Source organism: Falco naumanni, chromosome 4 (genome assembly GCF_017639655.2).
Source record: "Falco naumanni isolate bFalNau1 chromosome 4, bFalNau1.pat, whole genome shotgun sequence".
NCBI lineage: Eukaryota > Metazoa > Chordata > Aves > Falconiformes > Falconidae > Falco > Falco naumanni.
The window spans coordinates 112,083,695-112,106,475 of NC_054057.1; the positions used below are offsets into that span (position 1 = coordinate 112,083,695).

General features: G+C 62.1%; 3 protein-coding genes across 6 annotated transcripts in view; 1 reads left to right on the forward strand and 2 right to left on the reverse strand.

Moving 5' to 3' along the window:
• Positions 1-1,569: 1,569 nt before the first annotated feature.
• On the reverse strand, positions 1,570-10,069 carry MST1R (macrophage stimulating 1 receptor). The gene is made up of 21 exons (XM_040593489.1): positions 10,020-10,069; positions 8,086-9,389; positions 6,654-6,842; positions 6,448-6,573; positions 6,201-6,371; positions 5,815-5,981; positions 5,543-5,720; positions 5,288-5,433; positions 5,012-5,173; positions 4,758-4,851; positions 4,425-4,655; positions 4,199-4,345; positions 3,968-4,127; positions 3,793-3,885; positions 3,493-3,714; positions 3,327-3,407; positions 3,066-3,247; positions 2,884-2,993; positions 2,616-2,781; positions 2,398-2,534; positions 1,570-2,313 (listed from the first exon to the last, which is right to left on the reverse strand). Exons 2-21 carry the CDS (start codon positions 9,382-9,384, stop codon positions 2,037-2,039), a joined length of 4,338 nt encoding a protein of 1,445 aa, XP_040449423.1. The 5' UTR covers positions 9,385-9,389; positions 10,020-10,069; the 3' UTR covers positions 1,570-2,036.
• Positions 10,070-11,040: 971 nt separating this feature from the next.
• On the reverse strand, positions 11,041-16,279 carry MON1A (MON1 homolog A, secretory trafficking associated). 2 transcript variants are annotated; one of them, XM_040592553.1, is made up of 6 exons: positions 15,979-16,279; positions 14,788-14,929; positions 14,033-14,500; positions 13,030-13,795; positions 12,773-12,920; positions 11,041-12,318 (listed from the first exon to the last, which is right to left on the reverse strand). In XM_040592553.1, exons 2-6 carry the CDS (start codon positions 14,912-14,914, stop codon positions 12,178-12,180), a joined length of 1,650 nt encoding a protein of 549 aa, XP_040448487.1. In that variant the 5' UTR covers positions 14,915-14,929; positions 15,979-16,279; the 3' UTR covers positions 11,041-12,177. The 2 variants fall into 2 exon arrangements, with proteins under 2 accessions (XP_040448487.1, XP_040448488.1); XM_040592554.1 differs by lacking the exon at positions 15,979-16,279 and having other exon boundaries at positions 14,033-14,571; positions 14,788-14,905.
• Positions 16,280-16,456: 177 nt separating this feature from the next.
• The window catches only part of RBM6 (RNA binding motif protein 6), a 58,749-nt gene continuing 52,424 nt past the window's right edge, over positions 16,457-22,781 (forward strand). For all 3 annotated transcript variants that reach the window (XM_040590040.1, XM_040590042.1, XM_040590041.1), the window contains exons 1-2: positions 16,457-16,520; positions 21,295-21,404. In XM_040590040.1, coding sequence (XP_040445974.1) covers positions 21,361-21,404 — 44 coding nt within the window. In that variant the 5' untranslated portion in view covers positions 16,457-16,520; positions 21,295-21,360. The remainder of the gene's footprint in view (positions 16,521-21,294; positions 21,405-22,781) is intronic.

The following is a 22,781-nucleotide window of genomic DNA, read 5'->3' on the forward strand; positions in this document are numbered from 1 at the left end:
AGCAGCCGGGGAGGGTTTATTTAAAGCCGGCGCTGGCGGCAGGACCCGCGTGGCTGGCCACGGACCGGCCAGCGGAGCTGCCCGTGGCTGTGGGGCCAGGGCACGTCTCAGCATCCCTGTCCTAGACCTGCCGCAAGCATCCCCTGACCACCCGCTCACCCCCAAACCCTGCCCTCACCCCCTGCCCCGAGATCTGGGTGTGCGCCCGGGGCAGTGATGCTCATCACCGGTCCCCTCCTCTTTTCCAGTGTCTTGTTCTAGGGGATTTTTGCCCCAAAGTGGGGCAGAGGGGACGTCCTCATTGGGACGAGCTCCTCACAAATGTGACATCTGCCACCACTGCTAGCAAAAGGAGCAGATAAAGCCAGCTCATCTGGCAGTGAGCACCAAGGGGGGGTTCAGCTGCTCCCCCCAGCTCCTGGGCAGCCCCAGTGACAGCCTCTGGGCATGCCCCAGGGCATGAGCTGCACCGTCCCCTGCACAGGCAGCAGCTGAAGCAATTAGGGTGTAATTAGGGTGACACTTGGTCACCACACAGCAGCCCCAAGCCCTGTCCAGTGTGCCCCGTCAGGACCCTGTGCAGGCAGGGTGGGTAGGTCACTGTGCTGGAAAGAGGCAGTGCCGGGGGGTTATTGTGGGCTGGGTGTCACTGCGTCTGCCACCATGATTGCACGTCCTGGGTACCGTGGTCCCATGGTCACCTCAATGCCAGGGACACTGTAATCCCATGCCCTGGGCTCCATGACACCAGTGGCAGTGTGATCCCACAGCCAAGCACCTATGATCCCATGGGCACCTCGATCCCATGCCCAGGCACCCAACATTCCCAGGAGCATTGTGATCCCATGATCACTGCGATCCCACACCCCAGGCACCCACCATGCCACGATCGCAGGGGCGTGGAGACCCCACACCGCAGGTAGTGGGATCCCAGGGGCACCATCACCCCATGCTCAAGAGCATGGTGTGCCCCTCGCTTCTGCCCCCTTACTTGGGTGGTTGGGGGTCGTGGCGGGGAGCTGGCATCTCGCTGGGTACAGCCCTTTCCACCCTCTTCAGCGGCAGTTAAATATAGTCCCGACGGCTCCGCTGGCAGCTCTGCCAGCAGTGGGGGGCTCTGCCAGCCGGGGGGCTCGAGGCACCCATCTGGCTGCATGGCTGGGGTGCTGTGAGGCGCGAGACGGCGCGGGGAGCGCTGCGCCGTGGGGTGGCTGGGGCCACGGGCTCAGGCTGGGCAGGGGATTTTAGGGAAATCCTTTTGCTTAGTGCTGGCGTCACCTCCCGGCTGCCTGGGACCCCCGAGCACAGGGGGCTGTGGCGGGAGCTGGGGCGCATTGGGGGACCCCGGTGTGCTGGCCGCGGGGGACAGTGCCGGGGGTGCCCGTGCCAGCCCCGGTGTGCAGGTGCCCTCCCGTGGCTGGCACGGGAACAGTGGGTGCGCCCCCAGCTGCGCCCCTGCAGGGGGGTGCCCCGGGGGGAGCCGGGGACGGGAGCCCCCCACGCAGGGGGACAGGGGTGCTGCCAATCCGCGCATGGCCCCCCCCCACAGACACAGCCCCAGTCTGGGAAAAAATATAATTAGTTTTTAATGAGCAATTCCAGCCGCCAAGGGGCCGAAAACCCCACGGGACCCCTGGGTGGGCCAGGCCACCCTGTGGCACCCACTGGGGCTAAGCCAGCCCCCTACAGCACAGCCTCGCCGCTGTGGGGCCGAGTCTGGGACCCCCAGCACCCAGCCGTTGTGGGCCTGAGCCCCAGACAGCACAGTCACATCAGTGTGGGGCTGAGCCTCCCAGCACCCAGCCAGCACAGGACTGAGCCCCACGGCACCCCGTGGCATGGGACCAAGCCTGGAGAACACCCAGCAAATGCGGGTGTGAGCTGTGGGGTACCCCCCACAGCGCCCACCTGCCTCCCCGCACCCGTCTCACAGGGAGGGTGCCCCATAGCACCCAGCTCCATGCTGCATCCCTCCTAGGGGGAGCGTGCCCATGGTGCATGGGGGTCCAGGAGCCCCCACAGTGCAGAGCACCCCATCAGCACATGGCTGTGTCCTCCTCCTCTTCTTCCTCCTCCTCCTCTTCTTCCTCCTCTTCCTCGTTATTCTCGTCCTCATCCTTGCCGCTGGGCAGCTGTCCCGGGGGAGCAGGTGGGAAGGGGGGGCCACACTCCAGGTTGACGTAGGTGACAGCCAGGTTGACATAGTGCTCACCCTCCAGCGTGGCCAGGACATGCTCCAGATCACCCACCAGCCCCGTGAAGGACGGCCTCTCCTCAGGTGCTGGTGCCCAGCAGCTCAGCATCACCCCATACCTGCCCCGACATGCCCATCAGCACTGGTGGCCCCCTGGGGACACCCCACACCACCACCCTGCCCACCCCCCCAGTCCCACTCACAGGGTGTCGGGGCAGTGGCAGGGCTGTGGCAGGCGTCTCCCCCGCAGCAGGTAGCGGGCCATGTCGTAGGGGTCCACACCGGGGTACGGCGATGCCCCCCGCGTCAGCAGCTCCCACATGAGCACCCCAAAGGACCACTGCCAAGCAGAGGGCTGCCATGGCGGGGCCAGGTGGGATGGGGACAGGGGATAGGGGACAGGGACAGGGGCTGTGCCTACCACATCTGACTTGGTGGTGAATTTTTGGGTCTGGAGGCTCTCCAGCGCCATCCACTTGACGGGCAGCTTGGCGTGGCGGTGCTGCCGGACGCTGTAGTACTCCTTGCCGAACACATCCCGTGCCAGCCCGAAATCAGCCACCTTCACCGTCAGTGTCTCATCCAGCCTATGGGACACTGGTTTTGGGGGGCGCGACTGGGCAGCGTCCCCCATGCCCACCCCCAGGGTGACCTCATGGGGGGGGTCTGGCAGGCACAGCCACACTCACATGCAGTTCCTGGCTGCGAGGTCCCGATGCACAAACTTCTTCTGGGCCAGGTACTCCATGCCCAGGGCCACCTGTAGCCCAAAGCCAATGAGGTCCTTCAGTGTGGGGCTCTGCAGGGTGGAAGCAGTGTGAGCCAAGCTTGGGGGTCTTCCCCCTCACCCCTGCTCAGGGTACCCCCCTACCTGCTCCTGGGTGCGGATGAAGTGGCGCAGGTCCCCGTGGCGCATGTAGGGCAGGACGACGAGCGGCAGCCCGTGGCGGGGCAGGCACACCCCCAGCAGCGAGAGCACCTGAGGGTGGTGGAAGCTCTTCATAAGGATGCCCTCACGCAGGAACTCCTCCACCTCCTCCACGTCCGTGATGCCTGCCGAGAGCTGAGCTGTGGAGGGCCCCGCCACCACGCCATGCCGCGGGGCTGCGCCGTGTGAGCGGGCGCTACTCACGGTGCAGGGACTTGATGGCGCAGTGGAGGTCCCCCAGCAGTGGGTCCATGTAGGTGCCATGGTAGACGCTGCCAAAGTGCCCTTTGGGGACAGGTGGCGTAACGTGAAGCTGGCGCCACACACAGTGAGTGGGTGATGCCACGGCCAAATCAGGGTGCAGCATCACCTTTGCCGATGACCCGGTGGCGGTGGGTGATGAGCCGCTCCTCAGGGATGAGGATGTCCTTCACCTCCTCCAGCAGCTCCGGTCGCAGGTCCTCCAGGCAGCAGGATGTGGCCCTGAGCAGGGGCATGGGGGAGCCACCGCCTGCCATGCCAGCACCGGCACCAGCACTGGCGAATCGTGCCCGGGGCCCTACTGGGCCAGGACTGGCTGCCGTGGGCAGCACTGCTGGGACAGGCAGAGGCAGGGTGAGGGCTGGGCGGGCACCCAGCACCCCACCACCCGCTGGTGACACACACTTACCCAGTACCTCCCTGTAGTCGACGCCAGGGCGCAGGGTGGTGGCGGAGGGGTTGCCATGGCTGGGCTGTACCAGCAGCTCCAGGTTCTCGGTCCCTGTGGGCAGCAGCGGGGTGGGTGGGTGGGGGCATGGTGGGGGCTGGGGGGTGGCAGGGTGCCTGGTGAGCACAGCACTCACCTCCCCTCTTCCTCCAGCGCCAGCGGAGCAGCACAGCAGCCAGGATGCAGCAGAGCAGGAAGGTGACACCAGTGCCCAGGGCCAGGCTGGCGGCAAGGTCCAGCGAGGTGGTGGGGGGCAGCACCCAGCCCACCTCCTTGCAGGCGCTGTTCACGCAGATCTGGGGGAGCAGGGGCTCAGTAGGGGTGGGGTGGGGACACCAGGGGGGTTGCCCACCCAGGGGGTGCCTACCTCCACAGGAGCTCCTGCCGGGGGCAGGCGCAGCTCACGGGGCAGTCGGCACGTCACCTTGTTCTTCAGCACGTTGGGGTGGCAGTCCCGGCCACCCACCGTCATGGTGATGTTCATGCAGGAGACCACGGCATCCATCCCCCATTGCTGCCCAGACACAGCGCCTTGAGCCTGGAGGTCCCAGCAGCGGGACCCCCGCCCCGGCTCTCCCTGCCGCCCCACGTACATCCACCTCGATCTCGTCATCGCCAGGCTTGAGGCGGAGGCGCCCGCCCTCCTGCTTCCAGGGGAAGGGCTCGGGCCGGGGGTAGTAGCGGAGGCGGAAGAGCCGGTGGCCGGCGGCGCTGTCCAGCAGCACGCTCAGGTTCCCCGATGCCACCATCGCCACCTCGCTCTCGAAGGGGAAAGCCGGGCTGCGGCACAGCAGCCGCTCCGGTGCCCGCGAGCCCTCGCACTCCTGCGGGCAGGGGGATGCTGGGCACCGGCGCAGCACGGCGCCTGGCGGGCTGGGGTAGGCGGGGCAGGGCGGGGGGCGATGGCCTTCTGCCCTGGTGCTTACTGTGGCTTTGGTCCTCACGCCGCTGGCTTCGAAGCGGATCTTGGCACGATACACTGAGTCCAGGTGGGTGCCAATGATGGTGAGTATTGAGCCCCTACAGCAAGCGGGGATCAGGGCCCTGGGGTGCACGTGGTCCCAAGGGTGCACGTGGTCCCCAGGGTGCCCAAGGTCCCCAGAACTTCATCCAGCCTAGTCAGGGTGTTGGGAAGGCTGGGGCTGACCCCCAGCCAGGGGAAGGGAGCCAACACACTCACTCATAGCTGCAGCTGGGGATGACGGCTGAAACGAAGGGGTCGGGGCGGTACTGGAAGGGCAAGGGGGCTGGGAACTCCTCACCGTCGATCCACAGGGACACCCAGGCTGCACCCAGGCCACCGGCAGCAGGAGCCGTGCACTGAATCGCCCCCTCGCCCTCCCTGGGAACAAAGCGGCTGTGGCTGGAGAGGACAGTGGGACTGTGGGGGGGTCTCCCAGCCTGTCCCCATGCCAGGGACCCCACTGTGCCTGGTGGGGGCAGGGCAGGGGTATACCTGGGCTGCTCAATCAGGGGGCACTCGGAGCCGTTGACCATCACCTGCCAGCTGCTCCCTGCTGAGAGGTGGGTGCCACGGAGCCAGAGGTGGGTGCCACCCCCCCTGGGGCCAAACGAGGGGTGCAGGTCACTGACACGGGGCTCCTGGGCAGAGATGGGATCTGTGGGGTGAGTGGGTAAGCAAACCCCTCCCCCAAACCCTGCCAGAGGGCAGCTGCCTCACATCGGGGTGACCACCGGCGCACAACCATACCACGAAGACAAAGCCGCTGAGGGTGGCGGAGCCCTGGACATGGAAGCTGGAGGGTCCGGCGGGTTCCTCCACGGTGAGCACCACATCAGCTGGGCCCCCCGCTGCCATCTGGCCCCCTGGCTCCAGCACACACACCAGCACATTCACAAAGTCCTTGTGGCGGGAGGTGGGCGGGGGTCTGCGGGGCAGTGATGGGGGTCAGCCATGGGCGGCTGGGGAGAGCCCCAGCTCCCTCTCTGCTGCTGTCCCCAGCCCCCACCCCCACTGCGCACCTGTGGTTCCTGCTCTCCGGCAGCACGGTGCAGCCTCGCTGTCCCACAACCACCTGGTAGCTGCCGGGGGGGCCGTAGTGGGGATTGGGGTTCGAGTGGGAGTGGAAGCTCATGCCACAGAGTGTCACCCGCGTCCGGCCCTGCAGCGGGGCGCTCCGGGGGTGGAACTGTGGGAGAAGCATCCATGTCGCCCCAAGCCCCAAGCACCTGGGGACGGTTGCAGATCTGGAAAGCCCCTTCCCCAGAAGGCATGACACCCATCCCAGGGAGAGCATCTCCGCACAGAGCAAAGGTCTCACCACATGCCACCCCATCTGCCACCTCCCTCCTCATCCAAGCACCCAGGAGATGTGGGGGGAGCAGGGGGGACAGCGGCGCAGACCTACGTCGGTGAGGACGGGTGGGCAGCTGTCCTGGACCCAGGGGCCAGCACACTCGTGGCGGCGCGTGCACCCATCCCTGCACCAGCCGCAGCCCATGAAGCGCTCGGCATGCAGGCAGCGCTGGCACGTGGAGAAGTGGCGGCAGCCAGGGCCAGTGACGTTCAGGCGCCACACCTGGGGATGGAGAGTGGAGTGAGCGAGATGTGTGGGGCTCAGCACCTGCCCTGCCCCCCCCGGGCCCCCCACTCACCTTGGTGCTGGCGGCAAAGAACAGCGAGTGGCTCTGCAGCCCCATGGCACCCCACACCGGCCCCGGCTCCCCCAGGGAGAAGTTGGCCAAGGTGAGGAGGTACGAGCTAGAGCGCTGGAGCACCATCTGCAGCGGGACAGAGTAGGGGGCTAAGTGTACCCCACACCCTGTTGGGAGCCCCCACCCCTCCCGGCCCCCCATCCCACCTGGAAGATGCGTCCCTCCACTGTGCCCAGGTGGGCCACGGTGACATCCCCCAGGGCAGTGACGAAGATGGAGGTGAGGAGGACGCTGGCCAGCTGCCCGTTGAACAGGTCCACCTTATGGGAGGTGGCAGGGACGAGGGTGGGCTGGTCCCAGCAACTGGTGTCGGTCACTGGCGCCGAGAGGTTCACCTGCATCCGAGAGCGGGGTGGGTGACTTGAAGCCAGCCCCGGCACCCTGACCCCCCCATACCCTTGCGGGTGAGCACCAGCTCCCACCACAAGATATTTTGAAGAACACCTGACTGCCCAAGCTCCCCACCAGGCTGTGAAAATTCTGCAGGAAAAGCCACATCCAGGGCCCCTCCCGCAGCCCCCGCGCAGCGTCAGATCCTGCCCTCCCCTCCCGCCCCATCTGGATGTGGTTATGGCGCTGGCACCGCAGGACCAACACCCCAAAGCCGGCCCTCCCCAGCCCCTGGAGCTTGGCGGGGGCATGGGTTTGAAGTGGGATACCAGGAGCCAGGGGGTCCCCACTGGGCCCCCCCCCAGTGCGTGGGCCGGGGTCCCCTCCAGGCTCGCCCTGCCCGGGTGTGACAGCGGCAGGGGCTGTCTACTCCACGTGCCAGATGAGGAGGGGGCTTGGCCGCACCTCGCCCCCCGCCTGGCTGAGAACACCAGAACTCACGTCATGGGTGCTCGCTGGGACCCTGCAGAGGGGGCCTCGCCGGGTTGCCCACCTGCCCCTGTCCTGGCCATGCCAGGGCTTGTACCTGGGACACAGTGTTCCCACCCTGAGGCCACGGCAGACGAGAAATCCTGGTGACTAATTGCGCTTCCGCCTGCGGTTTATTTGCCCAGAGAAGGCGGGGGCCCTGGGGGGGGGGGGGATGGGGGGGCAAGGCGGGAGCAGCCGGGCGCCCCACACAGCCCGGCCCGGGGAGCACCAAGGCCCCACAGCCTCCCCGTCTCTTGCACACATAAACAAGCTGGAGAGGATGGCCATCAGCAGCCCAGCGCTGGGGACAGTCACCACGGGCTGGAGCCAGCGCTCCCCCAGGAAGCCATTCTGGGCGAGGCTTGGCCTGGCGCACGGCAAGCGGCAGCGCCATGTGCTGGGACATGTGTCTGCAGCACCCAGCTCGGTGAGCACGGGGTGCCTGGGGGGGAGTGCAGCCGGCTGCCCACCGGCCCCTGCCTCCCTGCACGGCCGGGGCTGGCGAAGCGCGGCGGCCCCTGCGATAGGCGGTGGGCAGCTGGTGGGGCTACCCCCCACCTGGGCAGTGCCGCTCTCCCCCTGCTCAACCCACCCCCTCCGAGTCCACCCCACTTTACCAGTGCTTCCCAGCATCCCAGCTCCACCTCCCCGCCTCCCAGCTGACCACCAAGCCCCTGGGATGGGCACAGCACCCGGCAGCCAGGGCAGAGGACTCACGTTGTGTGGGCAGTACTCCACTGGCTGGAAGAAGCTGAGCCCCCGCAGCAGTGGCTGGTGCCCGGTGCCGCAGCACTTCTCCATGCCCTCCTCCATGGCCTGGTTGAGGAGGCGGAGGGGGAAGGCGCAGACGGCCGAGTTGTGCTGTGGCACCCGGCTCTCTGGCTGGCTCTCGGCGAAGGCACCAAAGAGCACCGTGTCGGTGTTGTTGATGCCGAGGTCCCGGGCCAGGCGGGCACCGGGGCGGGCAGTGTGGGCTGCCTGCAGCACATTGTAGGTGACGTCCCGCGTGGCACCCTCCTCGCCACTGCGCCGCCGCCGCCGCTTGGACTCAAAGCGGCAGTCAAGGACAAGTTCACGGTAGCGGTGAAGGTCATGCTCATGGGTGCTGAGCCGCGCCAGGCGCGTGTGGTACGTCGCTGAGCCCGGCCGCTCCGGCTGCACCATCAGGAAGTAGACGTGGTCCCTGTCGGCGAAGGAGTACATGTAGTGGATGGTGTAGTTGTCCTGGTATTGCGGCAGCACCGTCAGCCACTGGAAGTCATTCGAAAAGCCGTCCAAGGTGCCCTTCAGCCTGCGGATGGACACTGACTGTGGGCTGTACTGTGCCGCCATGCTGCTGTTGATGGTGGAGCCGAGGTAGAAGAAAGAGGCGTAGGAGGTGGCCACCACAGTGGCACTGGTACCCAGGGGACTGGCCACACAGTCAGGGCAGGACGCAGGGCTGTTACCCGTGGCCGAGTACAGGCAGTGCGTGGCCGTGATGGCCACCTTGCCGTCCCGCACCTCCAGCTGGTGCTGGTAGCACAGCCCGTGCTGTGCCGTGCCGCAGCTGTACAGCCACGGCTCCAGCGGGTCCAGCAGCAGCAGGATGTTGTCCATGTCCTTGGGGCTGTCTGTGGTGGCTGGGCACAGGCGGCAGATCTCACACTCGGTGCTGCCCACTGGGCCAGTGACGAGGACAGAGAGCAGCTGCAGCTCGGGGCTGGCCAGCAGGATGCGGTTACGGATGGCCATGAAGATGGCGACTGGACCAGTGGAGTCGGCGAAGACAGCGACGTTCTGCACGGGGCTGCCAGCATCAAGGCTGGGCAGCACATAGGGGACGGAGAAGTTCCTGGTGGAGCTGTAAGGGATGCGGGGGCACTGCCAGATGCCAGTGCCCAGCGGGGCCAGGGTGAGCACCAGCAACAGGCACATGCGGCACAACAGCCCCATGCTGTGCGGTGCCGCTGGCATGCGGTTACCAATGGTCTCGGCACTGAGCAGCGTTGGGACATAGGGAGGACAGGTCACCATTGCATCTGCCAAAATAGAGGAGAAAGGGCTTTACCCGCTGTGGATGGGTGAGGAACCTGGGGCACTGCCACAGCTGTGTGTGGGGCAGGGGGTGCTGAGGTCCCCTGGGGGTCCCCTGGGGCCAGGCAATACTGGGTGCTGCCATAGGAGGATTGTTCGCACCAAATCTCTTCCCAAATATGGCAAGCGGGGGGTGAAGCCAAGTGCCTGTGGCCGGGGGAAAACATCCTGCCTGTTGCCACCTCCCAGCCCCTTGCCTGTCCCCCAGAAGCATCCCTGCCCTGTAACCCCTCCCCCTCCCGGGGACTGGAATGGGGACCCTGCCAGTCCCCCGGGGACAAGGACCCCAAGGGCCTCCTGGGGCTGGCCCGGGGATGGGTACGGCTGCCAGCCCCCCCGGGACAGCCGTGGAGCCAGGGGATCCCCGCGGGGCTGAGACAAGTCCCCTGCCAGCCCGCAGGGACAGGAACCCCAACGCACCCCGGGGCCGGGCCCCGCCGCCCCAGCTCACTGGTGCCGGCAGCGGTCCCCAGGCGGGGTCTCCGTCGGGTCCGGCTGTCCCATCCGCCCCTCCCCGGGGCCGTCCGGTCCGCTCCGCTCCGGTGCCGAGCCGTGCCAGGCGGCTGGGCGCTCACCTGGGCGCTGTCGTGCCGTTCCGTGCCGCGCCGTGCCGTGCAGTGCAGTGCAGTGCCGTTCCGTGCCGAGCCCGGGCGGGCCGGGGCGGAACGGGGCGGGGCCGTGCCGGGGCGGAGCGGGGCCGTGCCGGGGCAGGCGAGGCGGGCCGGGGCGGGCCCTGCCCCCGGGCTCCCCGAGGGCCGGCACCGGCACCCGCAGCTGCTCAGAGGCGTCGCTGGGCATCCCGGGGGCACAAGCGCGGGTGGGCACGGTGCTCCGGGGGGACACGGGTGAGAGCCGGGGCCGCCGACCAGGGCGGGGGCGCAGCGCTGGCACGGTGACCCGGCTGCCCCCGCAGCCCAGAGCCGCCCGGGCGCCCGCCGGGGGGTCCCTGCGGCTGGGAGGCAGCTGTTCCCACCGGGGGCGCGCCTGGGGTCGGGGCACCCCGGCACCCCTTGGCCCCGCCGCCGCCACACGGAATCGCGGCTTCCCCAAGGCTGCCCGCGCCGGCCCCGCGCTTGCGGGTCGCTCCCAGGGCGGCGTTCGGGGGGTCCCACCGGGGGTCTGAGCCGGCCCGGGGGAGCCGGGGCGGTTAGCTCTGTTGCGCCCGTTCTCTGTCTCACGTCCCCTTCCCCCCTCCGCCGGCCAGGGCTGCCCGCGGCAGGAGCGCGGTGCTGGTGGGACTTGCTGCCGGTTGCGGGGATGCAGGAATCCGCTCCGCGTCCCGCCGCACCGCGCGGATTCGCTCCCCGAGCGCCCGGTCGCCCCGCGACGGGGCCCAGCCTCGCACACGGGCTCTCCCCGCACGGCTGCGGCCCCAGGAGGGGCCGGACACAGCGCGGAGGGGCTCCTGGGCAGCCTCGCCCCCGCCCCGTTCCGGCCGCCTTGTGCAAGGCCGGCGGTTGCGCGGCCCCCGCCTTGCCCAACCGCGGCTGGATTGCGCCATCCCCAAACCGGGACCCCACCGGCCCCCAGCTCAGCCGTGCCACCCCCCCCCCCCCCCCCGCCCAGCGGGCACACAGGAACGTGACAAGACTTGACTCAGGGTCCAGATAATGTTTATGAGTAAAGACAAGCGATTACACTCTGGCAGGAGCATAATTCCAGGAGCAGAGTCCCTGCGCTAGCCCTGCCGCGTCCCTCCCGGCCCACTCGGTGCCACCCCGGTGGCTCTGCCCCTCCGGACACACGTCCCAGCTCTTGGCACTGCCCAAACGCGGGGCTGGGCCGTGCCCGGTGTGCCACAGCACTCCCGGTTGCTCAGCCCCACGCCCGTGCCTGGGGATGGCTGGAGAGGAGGTGGCCCCTGTGCAGCAAACTCAGCATTGCTGGCTTGAGGGGCTGAGTCTGGGGGGCAGGTGCCCCCATGCCAAGGAGAAAAACCCTCCTTGGGCTGGGGAGGGGCACCAGGGCCCTTTGCCAGGGGGTTTGCCAGGGAGTTGCGCTTCAGCTGCCCCTTTAGGGTCTGCTGCCCAGGAGCCAGCACCACAAGCCCCCCGGTACCCCAACCCTGCCAGCAGCCCCAGCGACATCCTTCTCATGACCACGGTGGGAAGGGTCCAGGCTCACACAGATGCCAAGGGGACAAACCTGCCAGGGCAGAGCTCCAGGGACTGCCAGGGGCTGCCTGGCACTTGGGGGGCCCAGCTCTCCCACGGCAGGGAGAGGAGCAGTGCATACCCCAGGCCAGCCCTGTCCCCCGTTTGGGTGGTATCACCCACCATCTGCAGGCACAGCAGCATAGGGGTCCCCTGAGTGCTGCCATGTCTCCCCTGGGGACACCCACCCCGGCACAGCCACAGGATGGCAGAGGAAGGATGGAGACAGGCACAGGCAGCAGGACCCAGGGGCTAAGCTCCCCTTCAGCAACTTAGGGTACGGGTAGCCCTGCTCCAGAACCCCCACAACGCGGGATGGAGTCAGGGGCTGCAGAGGAAGGACAGTCTCCCTCAGCTGGGAGCACTGCCTGCAGATGAAAGTCCTGCTCACCCCTTCCCCTTGCTGTTGTGCACTCCATCACTAACACCCAGGTTGGACAGTCCCATGGATGGGCTTCCCCATGCTCTAGGGTCCCACCATGCCCTTTCCTCTGGATGCAGGCCCGGGTTTCCCCGGGGGATGGGCTCCCCGGCACAGTGGGGGCTCTTCCGGCTGGCACCACACCCTGGGTGATGCCTGTCAGTATGTCTGGGGTGTGAGGATGAAGAGTCGGTCTTCCTCCTTGCGGATCCACTTCATGAGCTTGTTAACAGCACTGATGGCACCAGCCTTGGTCCCCAGGGGACTGTAGCATATGTAAAGCTCAAAGGCGCTGGTTACCTGGATGAAGAAACAGGGTACACGCTGGGAACACACCCGTGTCCCACTTGGGGCTGGCATCGCACCTTCCCCCATGTGCTACCACAAATGGGCACAGGGGCTCCAGTGCAGTGAGGTGGCAGTGGGGTACCCTACACAGCTGGTTTGCTCAGCAGTGGGAGGACCAAACTCCAGGGTTTGCTCCCAGAGCACATTTTCTCCGCGGCACTCGGGAGTTTACAACAGTGCATGGCGCTGCCCTTCGTGCCGGAGCTCACCAGCCCCCGCTGCTATCCCTGCCCATCCTTCCCTGGCACAGGGGTGCATGGGGGCAGGCTCACCCCCAAAAGGACTGTGCACAGGCTGTGGGCCACCCTGGGGACGATGGAGCTGGTGCTGTGTTGTGCCACCACCTCCCTACTCTGACACGCAGGACTGACGATGGGCTCACCCAAACCCTGCAGATGGCCCTTACCCAAGCCAGGAGGTTCTCACGGGGGCCCGTGAAGTAGATGTTCTTCAGGGGGCGTGAAGAGTTGTGAGCCCGGCTGTGGAGATACTGGTAGAGCCCCAAGAGCCTCTCCTTCTCCTCCTCGTGCACGTAGGGTGCCTCAATCTCAGGGCTGCAGGAACACAGCACCCCATTAGCCCCTGGAGAAGGGGATTTATGGAGAAGGCTTGCCCCATGCCCCACGCTGTGGCCTTGGCCCAATGGTTCCCTGGGGGCCTCACCTGGTGAAGAGCCCAGAGCTCTTGGACTTGTAGATAAAGTGCCGGAGGTCAGGGATGCCCACCTGGGCGACGCTGTAGAAGGGCGTGCGCAGGGCCTCCTGCAGAGCATGGTGCACCCCCCGCCGCCGCAGCCGCTCCTGGAAGCGCCGCTTACAATCAGAGACAGTAAAGAAGTCCTCGCGGTCAGTGGAAACCAGCAGGAGGCACAGGTCCATCTCCTGCTCCAGGTAGGAGATGTGGGCGTGGAAGAAGCCGCTGGAGTTGAACTTGGGGAGGCAAATGGGAGTCCAGGCTTCACCCTCCCGGAAGGAGGAAGAAGAGCTGATGAGGTTGAAGAGCAAATGGAGGTCAATGGGGTGGAGGAACTGATCCTTCTTCCTCACAAGAGACACCAGCTGGTTCCCCGACAAGAGAATGGAGAAGACCAGGCTCTTGGCCTTGGCTTGCTGGAGGCTGGTACTGACAGCATCCCGGACACTGGCAGCCAGGGGCAGGCAGCGCACGGCACCCATGAGGAAGCTGGGGTCATGGGCCATGAGGTCCAGCAGGTTGTCAGTGATGCGCTCAGAGCCAGCCAGGAGCCTGCGCAGGTCGTAGTTCTGCTTCTGCTGGAAGATGTGGTTGAGCTGGGTCCAAGTGAGCAGGCTCAAGATCTGGTAGTAGATGTATAGCAGCTCATGGGCAATCTCCTGCTCTGACTGCCGGGTCCGCGCCACTGCCACCAGCACCAGAGGGCTCCTCCGCACAAAGACCACCTTGTAGCCATCTGCTTGGGAGGGAGTCCCCGGGGAACCAGGGACAGACCTGTAAGCCTGGTTCCCCGGGGCTGCAAGGCGGTGCCCCGCTGCAGTCTCTCCCCCCCAGCAACCAGTCTGCCCCAGGGACAGCTAATGTGGCCCACAACCAATCTGCTCCTGGGGACAGCTAATGTGGCCCACAGTGGCAGGGGCACAGCTGGGCAGGCCATGACACACCCCATCCCACTCCCCCCCCAGGATGGTACCTGCGTGGATAGACCGGATGGCATTTTTCTCAGCCTCCAGGAAGGACACCAGGGCCATCATGACACCCATGGTGCTGGAGAGGGCCTCCTCAGAGCCGTAGCGGGAGTACACAGGCTTGCCTGCCTCACTCAGCACAAAGACATGCTTCCGATGCATGCGCCAGGCATCCATGGTCACATCCTCCTCCTCCTTGCCCGACAGCACCGAGTCGCGGCGGGTGGTCTGCGGGGATGGCTCCAGCTTTCCCTCCTTGCTCTGCCTTATCTCCTCTTCCACGTCGAGGGCCATGCCTGTGAGCTGCGTGCTCAGCTCACTGAAGTCCTTGCTGATCTGCTCCATGCTGGTCGGCTCAGCTGGCTCCCCCTGCCTCTCCTCTGGACTCCGCACTGCGGCCGCCCCGTCCTCGGGACTCGTCAAGTCCTCATAGGAGCGGGTGTGTACAAACATGGCTCCCTCCTGTCCTGCCCCTGGGAACAACGGGCTGTGCAGTGTCCATCCTGTCCCACAGCCTGTCCCACATGGTGAGGCAGCGGGTGGACTGCAAAAGGGACAGGGATTTGCACGGGGGGACCCGCTTTCTTCTCCTCACCCCACGGCACCCAGAGGTGTGGGTCCTGCTGGTGGGGAGTTGCCAGTGGGCCCGTCTCTCCCTGCCCATGGGGCTGCAGAGGGCACACCCCACAGAACAAGGAGCTGCTTCCCCCCCCAGCCTCCCCCTGCTTTGCCTACCCCCACAGCAAGCTCTGCTCTGTACCTGGCTCCGTCCCCTGCGCCAGCCCCGGCGTGGGGCTTTCAGACCGTTCCACATGCTGCCCATCTCCTGGTGCCAGGGACCCGTTGGGCACTTCCCAGCCTTTCTTCCTGTGGACATCTGCAGCCATTCCTCGGGGCAACACCTGCACGCAATCCACAGTGTCACCCCTCTGTTCCCTCACCCACAAAGCAGGTCCTAAATCTCTACGCTCCCAAGTGGGGCCATGCTAGCATACTCGGCCCAATCCTGCTGGCTCAGCAGGCAGCACTGAGCTCTGGTGAGACGTCAGGAAAGCCGCTCTAATCCAGCAGGATATCCTCCCTCCTGTGGCCCCCGCTCCTTCCAGCCTTCCAAGCCTGGTACCTTTCATCCAGGCTTGGCCCCAATTTCCCCCAAGTGCTGGGAAAGCTGCTCAGCCTCTCAGCAGCAAGGGGGAAGGGAGACGGCCCTGGATGGGGCTGGTCCCGCACACCTACGATCCCAGAGGCCTCATGTTTACAAAGGGCGGATTTTATGGCTCTCGTTGGCCTGGATTAGGTGGCTGAGACCAGGCTGGTGACACTCCTCCTGAGGGCTGCTCAGATGGCGTAAGCCCCTTCGAGCAGAGTGCCCTCTCCAGCCCCTGCCTGGTGGGTCAGCCCTCCCGGGCAGGGCCCAGCCGTGCCTCCAGCCCCCCCCCCCCCCCCGTTTTCCTCCCTGCCTCGGGGCGGGGGGGGGAAACCAGCCCAACAGGGCACCCACACAGGAGCGAAAACAACAAGAGGAAGGCAGGCTGGCCTGGGACACCATGCCCCCGAGACCAGCCAGGGGAGGCTCACGGAGCCCCAGCTCCCCACCGTGCTTCGCCACCCTGCCTGCACCCAGGCCCAAGCCCGGCAGGTGACCCAGGGCCGGGCCCCGACCCCCGAGGCCTGTGACAACCCAACCACCCCGGACGGCGCCGGGCTGCGAGGCAGGGCCCCGTCGGCGCCCGGTCCTTCCCCCGCCGCTACACCGCTCCCCACTGCCGCCCTTCCCCGGAGCCCCCCGCGAGGAGGCGCTCCCCAGGACCCTCTGCGGCCCGGTGCGGGGCCCGGCCCGGTGCGGCCCCCCCGCCCGGCGAGTTTCCACTCCCGCAGCATCGACGTGCCCCGAGAAAGCGCCCGGCCCGAGACCCGCCCCCGGCCCGAAGGATGCCGCACCGGGACCGACCTTCGCGGCTCCTCCCGTCGGCGCCGGAGGCCCGTGCGAGCAGCGCGGCGGGCGCAGGGGCGGCGGGGTCCGCCCGGCAGCCCCCAACACGGCCTAGGCGGGGCGGGGGGGGTCGACGCCGGCGCCGGGCGGCCGCCTCCCGCCCTGCCCCTGCCCCGGCCCCGGCCCGCCGCGGCACCCTCGGCATCGCAGCAGCCGGCGCGGCGGGAACCGCCCCCACGGCCTAGCCGGGCCGGGCTGGCGGCCCCAAGGTCGGGCGCGCCCCGCGGCCCCACGGGAGCTGTAGGCAGCGCCGCCGCCCCGCCCCGCCCCGCTCCGCCGCCGCCACGGCTCCCGGCAGGCCGCGCGCCGCGCGGGGCACGCCGGGAAGCGCAGTCCGCCCGCCGGGCCCAGTCGCGGGGCATGGCGGGAGCGGTAGTGCGGCGGCCGGCGCGGGAGGACTGCGCTTCCCGGCGTGCCGCGCGCGGGGCTCTGGGAGCGGAAGTTCCGGTTCTCGCCGTCGTTGCGCTGGGCCTGGCGCGGCGGGAGCGGCGGCGGCGGAGGTGAGGGGAGGCTTCGTCCCGCCCCGCCGGCCCGGCCGCGGCCCCGCTGGAGGAGCGGCGGCCGTGGGGGGCTGCCCGGCGCGAGGGGGCTGCCCGGCGCGGCGGGAGCGGGCGGGGCTCGTGGGCTTTGCCTGGGGAGGGGCGCGCGGAGCGGGGTCCGCCGGGGTGGCGGAGCGGAGGCGGCTCCCGGTGTGCGGGGGCGGGGCGGAGTCCCTCGTACGGCCGAGTGGGACGGGGAGGGGGGAAGGGGGTGTTTCTGGGGTGTCCTCAGGGATAAGGGGGTGTGTGTCTCCCTTAGTGTCGTGAGAGGGGAACGGGGCGGAGGTCGCTAGAGGGTCTCCCGGGATGGGATGGCGTCTCCCCGTGGGGCTGCCCGGGGTGGAGAGGGGTGTGTGTGCCCTTCCCGAAGCCGCCTGGGAGAGAGAAGCAGGGGGGTTCTCCAGGGGAGCCCAGCGGGGTGCAGGGGATGTGTGTTTCTTTCGGGGTCACACGGGACGGGGGGTTAGTCCGAGGCTGGGGGCTGTGGGGCTGCCGGCCGGCTGCGGGCGCAGGCTTCCTGTCGCGGCCCCAGGCCCCAGAGGGACTTGGGCCGTGGGCTTGGGCAGCTCGGTCCGGTCCCGATCCGGGAGTGCCACAGGGCGTCCCGCACGGCTGTGCCGAGGGTTGGGGCCTGCGGTCAGTAGCATTGTCCGTGGTTGTGTTGTTTCTGGGTATCTCTGAGTTGTTCTGACCCCCTGATCAAAATTAGGGCTTCTCTCACATCATGTCGTATGGGTTTCCCTGAAAACTGTCTCAGAACAATTGTGTTTTTAAGAGGGGTGGACAAAAAATGGGCTGGATTCATGCTGGGGTGGAGAGAAGGGTGATCGGGGCTGGTGCTGGGAGTGTGTTAGCTGGCAGTGATCCCTGGCAATGGGCTAAACAGGGTTTTGGACTGTGAATAAAGGTTTAGGTGGAGGCAGGATGTGGCCCAGCTCATGCTGGGGGCTGGTGAGGGCTGGGTAATGGTCTTGAACTACTGGGAGTAATAACAGTGATCTCTTGTGTTTTGGTTTTTAAAACAATTGGCACCACAAGCATGTGGTGTTGTTGCTGGTGTGTGATACGGATTTTGGAAATGCTGCTGAGGTGGAATCCACTTTCCTATCCCAGCAAGGGTGTTGGTGGTGTGAAAGTTTCTCTCCGCACTCCCCATTTGGGAATGTGCTCGTGAAATCCTTTGGGATGGGCACAGTCAGGATAGTAATGGGGGAGTGTGTGGCTTTAGAAATCACCTGACTGTTTCTAATATGTATTTTTAAAAGCATCGTGCAGCTGACAAGCACACACATCCCCTTTTATAAGTGAAAACCTCCACCCTGACACCTGGAAGAGCCAAAATGGTTCTCCCTTTGCTTTCAAATTTCAGTGACATGGTTTTGATATTTCTTCTGGATTAGACATCTTCAACTTTAACATCGGAAATAACTGGCTTTCTTGGCTACTTGTGGTTTCTGTAGCTTGGGGAAGCGTTTTCTTTTGTACCTCCTAGTACTTGAATTTCACAGAGGCTTTTTCCTTTCTTCAGCTTTACAAAAACTTAACTGGGTGCAGGAAGTTTTTCTGCAGCAAATTACTTCCTCTGTTCTTTGAGCATGGTCTTGTGTGTAGTTATGTGTTTGATTTCCTCATGCTCTATAAATACCAAGTTTGGCAGCCTTGGCAACATCTATTTGGAGACGAGCTGTTAATATCAGAGTATTTTTCTGAAAATAGCATCTCTTTGAAACTTCACGTTGTTTAATCTGTCACTAATTTATCCTCTCTCCCCCAAGATGTGGAAAACAAGGTGCAAAGTTAGGTGTAAGTTGGTGAGGAGATGCTCAAGGGCTGTGCTGGCATTCCTCACTGTGCCCCTTGCCAGAAATCTTTAATTAGTTCTTAAGAAGGCCAGCTTCTTAGTCTGGCTCAGTTGCACGATTCTGATGTACAATGCCATTATTTTACCATAGCATGCTGTAAATTGAAAGAAGAGAACCAAAAGCATTTGCTGTCAGGCTCAGCACGTGCGGTTTGGAACATGGAATCGGGAATGTCCCCTGAGCTGGGTGTGCTGAGGAGGACAGGGGCACTGTCCTGAGGAAGTCCTTGGGTGTAATTGCCAGGGAGCATCTGGAGCTCCATCAGTCTTTCCTGGGAGGGATGCGGGACCACTGGTCATTGGAGGAACCAAGACCATGGAAAAGCTTCCCCTCCTCTGAGAGGTACCTTCTGTATCTTCACTGGAGGGCTTTGCCACCAGGAAATAGAGCTTGTTGGGACAGGAGGACGGAAATATAATGCGTGCTTTCAGAATGCATATCTGCGCTCCTGAATATTCAGTATAATTGTAACAGCTAATTATTGTCTTAAAAACCCCTAAATCCGGGCTCTGTGAGTAACTGGCCCACATTGTGCATTCTGCGGCTGTGTTACTGTGTCACTCTGAAATGCCCTTTGTTGCCGTCTCCTTCACACGCATGGTTGTGACTGAACTATGGCAAAACTAACTGACGCACAATTCCTAGCACTTGAGGGTGACTTTTTGCTGTGCTTTGCTGTTGGCCTGGCCCCAGCCCCGGGCTCTGTTGGTGCAACTTTGGCAAACAGCCTTACTCAGACCTGTCTCCCAGCATCTGTCTGCAAGCAGGGAGGTGGGAGCCGAGCGAGCTGGCAATTCCTGCCCGCGGCAGAAGGGTGAATCCTGATGGCGTCTCATCACAGCATGCATCTTTTGGAGCAGCTGTGGCAGAGTGTACCTTCAGGAGGTTTTGGCATTGGTGGAAGCCAGCCTAAGAAGTTTCTGTCCCTGTCCTGCAGTTTGCTGTCACTTTGTTTTGTGGAGCTGTGTAGTAAACCATATTGCTGAAATGACCTGGGTTAAATATAACTCTTTTTGGAGGGTCATCTGTGGTGTAGACCCAGAAAAGCACAAGCTGGCACAACTAACATGTTGCACGTTGCCAAAGGCATTGTGGAGGGAGCAAATCGTATCAGGCTGGACGGGGGACTTTTGGACAGTTGCTGCCTGTGTTATTGAACCATGACATCATACTCGTGAATGTTGCTGCATGGCTCCGCTGATCCATGCCAGGCCTGATATCAATCCAATGGTATTTTTTGATCTGTCTGATAATTTGAATATTATGTCCAAACAGTTCCCAGCTGGCAAGGGGTTTTTATTTTTTTAAAAGCAGCGGTAAGCTTGTTGACTTAATGAGAACTGGAGTGCGGGAGGAAATCCAAAAGGGAAGAATGAAAACCACCAGGTCTGCAGATGTCTGCAGGCTGCAAAAGATCATAGATAAAAGGACTGGCTGATGACAGCCAACTGTAATGGTGACTGCCGTAACCATCTCTGTTCACCTGTCTTCTCTGTGGAAGGTGCAGTATCAGCTCTTTTAGATTCTCCTTCAAGAAAGAAAATATGATAGAGCTTATGGAGGAAATCCTTGGGACCAGGCACGTGCTTGTTGCATCGAGAGCCATGTAAAGTGCGAGCAGACAACTGCTCTTGGGCTCGAGTGGCCGACTGAACCTGTTTCTTTAGAAACGGCGTTATAGCGGATGGATTAGTGGTGGTTGTACAGGTGGCCTTCATCAGCCTCCGCGCCCTTGCATACTGCAACCTGCCAGGCCCTGCTGTCCCCAGCTCCCATGTGAGTGTTCGCTGGCTGCTGATGGTCCCTGGCAGGAGCAGGTACTCCCTCCTGATGGGACAGCTCAGCTCCCTTTAGCTCCCTGGCACAGGCAGCTGCCAGCAGCATCATCTGGAATCCTGTGAGGTCTGTCATGACCTGCTCTGTTGACCTGCTACCCGTATGGCAGCACTGACCTTTGGAAGTGGGAAGAAACAGGATCTTGTGTGCTTTTCTTCAACATTAGCTGCTCTAGGCAGGCCTGGTGATGGCTGTCTGTACCCTCTCCTGTGCCACTGACCACTGCAGTTAGTTTAATCCTGCTTTTGAGCTGCTTTGTAGCAGCATGTGAGCCCCAGGTCTCCTAACCTTGGTCTGGTGCATGGCAGCCCTCCTAAACTGCTGCAACTGCATTAGCCACAGCAGGTTTGAGGCCATCAGGTTGCTAGCTACCTCATTTTGTTCTGTGCTCTGCTGCAGCCTTTTTTTTGGGGGGAAAGACTCCCATTTTGTGTACTGGCTTTATCAATCTCCAGGATGTCCTCACCTTCTCTGCTGGTGGGAGGAAGTGGATGAAATTTTAGATCTCTGTTGAGGGAAGTGTTATTTGCAGCACTCAGCTTGATGAGGGCAGTATTGGAGAACAGTGCCTGTAATGATTTATTGGCAAAGCCTGCTCTGTTATCTGTGTTCTTTTGAAGGCAGAGTAGCCATAGTAGACCAATAGTAGTGATCGTTTCCTGAATAGCAAAGAGCTTTTGGCAAAAATAGTTTGGATTAAACATTAATTACAAACCGTTGTTCGGCAACGGTCCTTGTTTATGGATTGTGGCGTTCTCACATTTCTGGCTGCACTCTGGATAGTGTCAGACAGCACAATATGTTGGAAAGCTTTATGTTAATCAAAGCAGATATCAAATTGTGCCCACCCATATTGACAATTTGATTTTGGAAGTCGTTTGATGCTTGCAAATTTGAACATGGTGAAATGCAGCAGTTAATGTCTGGATGTGGATCCTGATCAGACATTACATGTGCCTCTTCTGACCAGCAGTGTTTCTCTTAGGTGATACGTATCCTTTGCCTTGTGGCTTATTGTCACATTATTTATTCAACAGGTTGTGCAGTCTTGGTGTTCTTAGGGTGAAATAACTGTTTCTGGAAACATACCAGACAAGATCAAAATGTGGGGAGACCATCGACAAGGCAACAGAATGGGGTCTTTTCGGTAAGCATTTGAATGTACAGTTTGTTTCACAACATTCTGAAATACAATAAGCCATAGGATCTTTCTGTTTGTCAATATTTCTGTGCATTCTCCTGTAAGCATGCTATATTGGTAAAAGTTCTGAGATCTGTGTGGAACGAGGTGTGATTGCCGAAGAATAGGCAAGTTAAGTGACAGTGTAACTTCCTGCATTTCTGTGAATTTTTTAATTTTTTTTTTTTTAAGCAGCTGCTTTTAGTATTTCTATTTCTTCTGCACACCACCTTTTCTAGCAATACTTAGTTCAGCTGTTGTTAGCTAAGGTGATATGCCACGTGGATTTTGGTGCTATGTGCTGTTAAGTCCTAGAAGAGAAGGGCCTAATGTGATGTTGATTCTTTTCAACCATGGTGCTTCCCTTAACTTCAGAAATACTGGCACATTCATTGCACACAGAACTTAATGAAAACTTTTGAGAGTTCAGCCAGCTCTCTCCATAAGGTTAAGTGGATTACATATCCCCGTGTTCTTGGTGATACTCCTTCATAAGATGTTTTTGAATGTCACTGGAACTGTTCTAAAGATCTGTATGCAACTGACCTGCACAGCATGATATTTTTCTTAGCTTATATTCCTCTGGTTGTTTACTAGGCCCTGTGTTTGCAAGAGGGCTCTCTGTGTATATATATATATATATAAAAATAAAATGGAGGCACAAAAAGCTAGGGTTTTCCTCTGTTGTTCATAATTCTTTCATCCTTTGCTCACGTGTCCACCTCAGTTACTTGAATAGCAGCATGATAAAGGTACTTCCTCATGGCATACCTTCCATTTTTGCAATAGGAATACTTCAAATAATTGTCCAACTGTAATGTTTTGAGAAAGCTCGTCGCATCTGAGCTACAGGAAACAGTATCCTCCAAAACATGTCTTAATGGTATTGATGAGGGAGTGGTTGTGTTTTGTGATTATATCAGTAGTGTGGTTCTTCTGATTTTTAAGTGGATTTTATTGGCATCGTTCTTTACTGTATTGGGTGGGTAATTCTAATCTTGAACCAAGTTCTAATTACTGTTCTACATGGTAGTGAAACAGGGGTGTGTAGGTTAGGAAGTCTGTATATGGTTTGATTAACTGTGTAAAAGTCATATTGCATTCTGTTGATGAGTGATTCTGTAGTGAAACTCAAAGAACACCATGACTTGCTGTAGTTGCTAAGGAAATGTCCACTGATTTGGGTAGCATTTGGTGTTATTTTGAAATGTGTTTGATATTTTATTATTCCGTATTTTTGAAAATGTATTGGAGCCTTGCTGAGATGAAAAATCAGGCAGCGCAATCTCAAAAAAAACCCAACCAACCAAACAAAAAAAAAAACCCCAAACAAACCAAACCAAA

What these genes read in the sequence shown, in the direction of transcription:
- MON1A (XM_040592553.1), bottom strand. Translation starts at nt 14,914, where the DNA reads ATGGCTGCAGATGTCCACAGGAAGAAAGGCTGGGAAGTGCCCAACGGG. An exon ending in CATCCGGTCTATCCACGCAG is followed by an intron (nt 13,796 to 14,032) that starts GTACCATCCTGG and finishes CCTCCCAAGCAG; the next exon opens with ATGGCTACAAGGTGGTCTTT. An exon ending in GTGAGAACCTCCTGGCTTGG is followed by an intron (nt 12,319 to 12,772) that starts GTAAGGGCCATC and finishes TTCTTCATCCAG; the next exon opens with GTAACCAGCGCCTTTGAGCT.
- MST1R (XM_040593489.1), bottom strand. Translation starts at nt 9,384, where the DNA reads ATGGTGACCTGTCCTCCCTATGTCCCAACGCTGCTCAGTGCCGAGACC. An exon ending in TGGAGTACTGCCCACACAAC is followed by an intron (nt 6,843 to 8,085) that starts GTGAGTCCTCTG and finishes TCTCGGATGCAG; the next exon opens with GTGAACCTCTCGGCGCCAGT. An exon ending in GCGCTGGAGGAAGAGGGGAG is followed by an intron (nt 3,886 to 3,967) that starts GTGAGTGCTGTG and finishes TGCTGCCCACAG; the next exon opens with GGACCGAGAACCTGGAGCTG.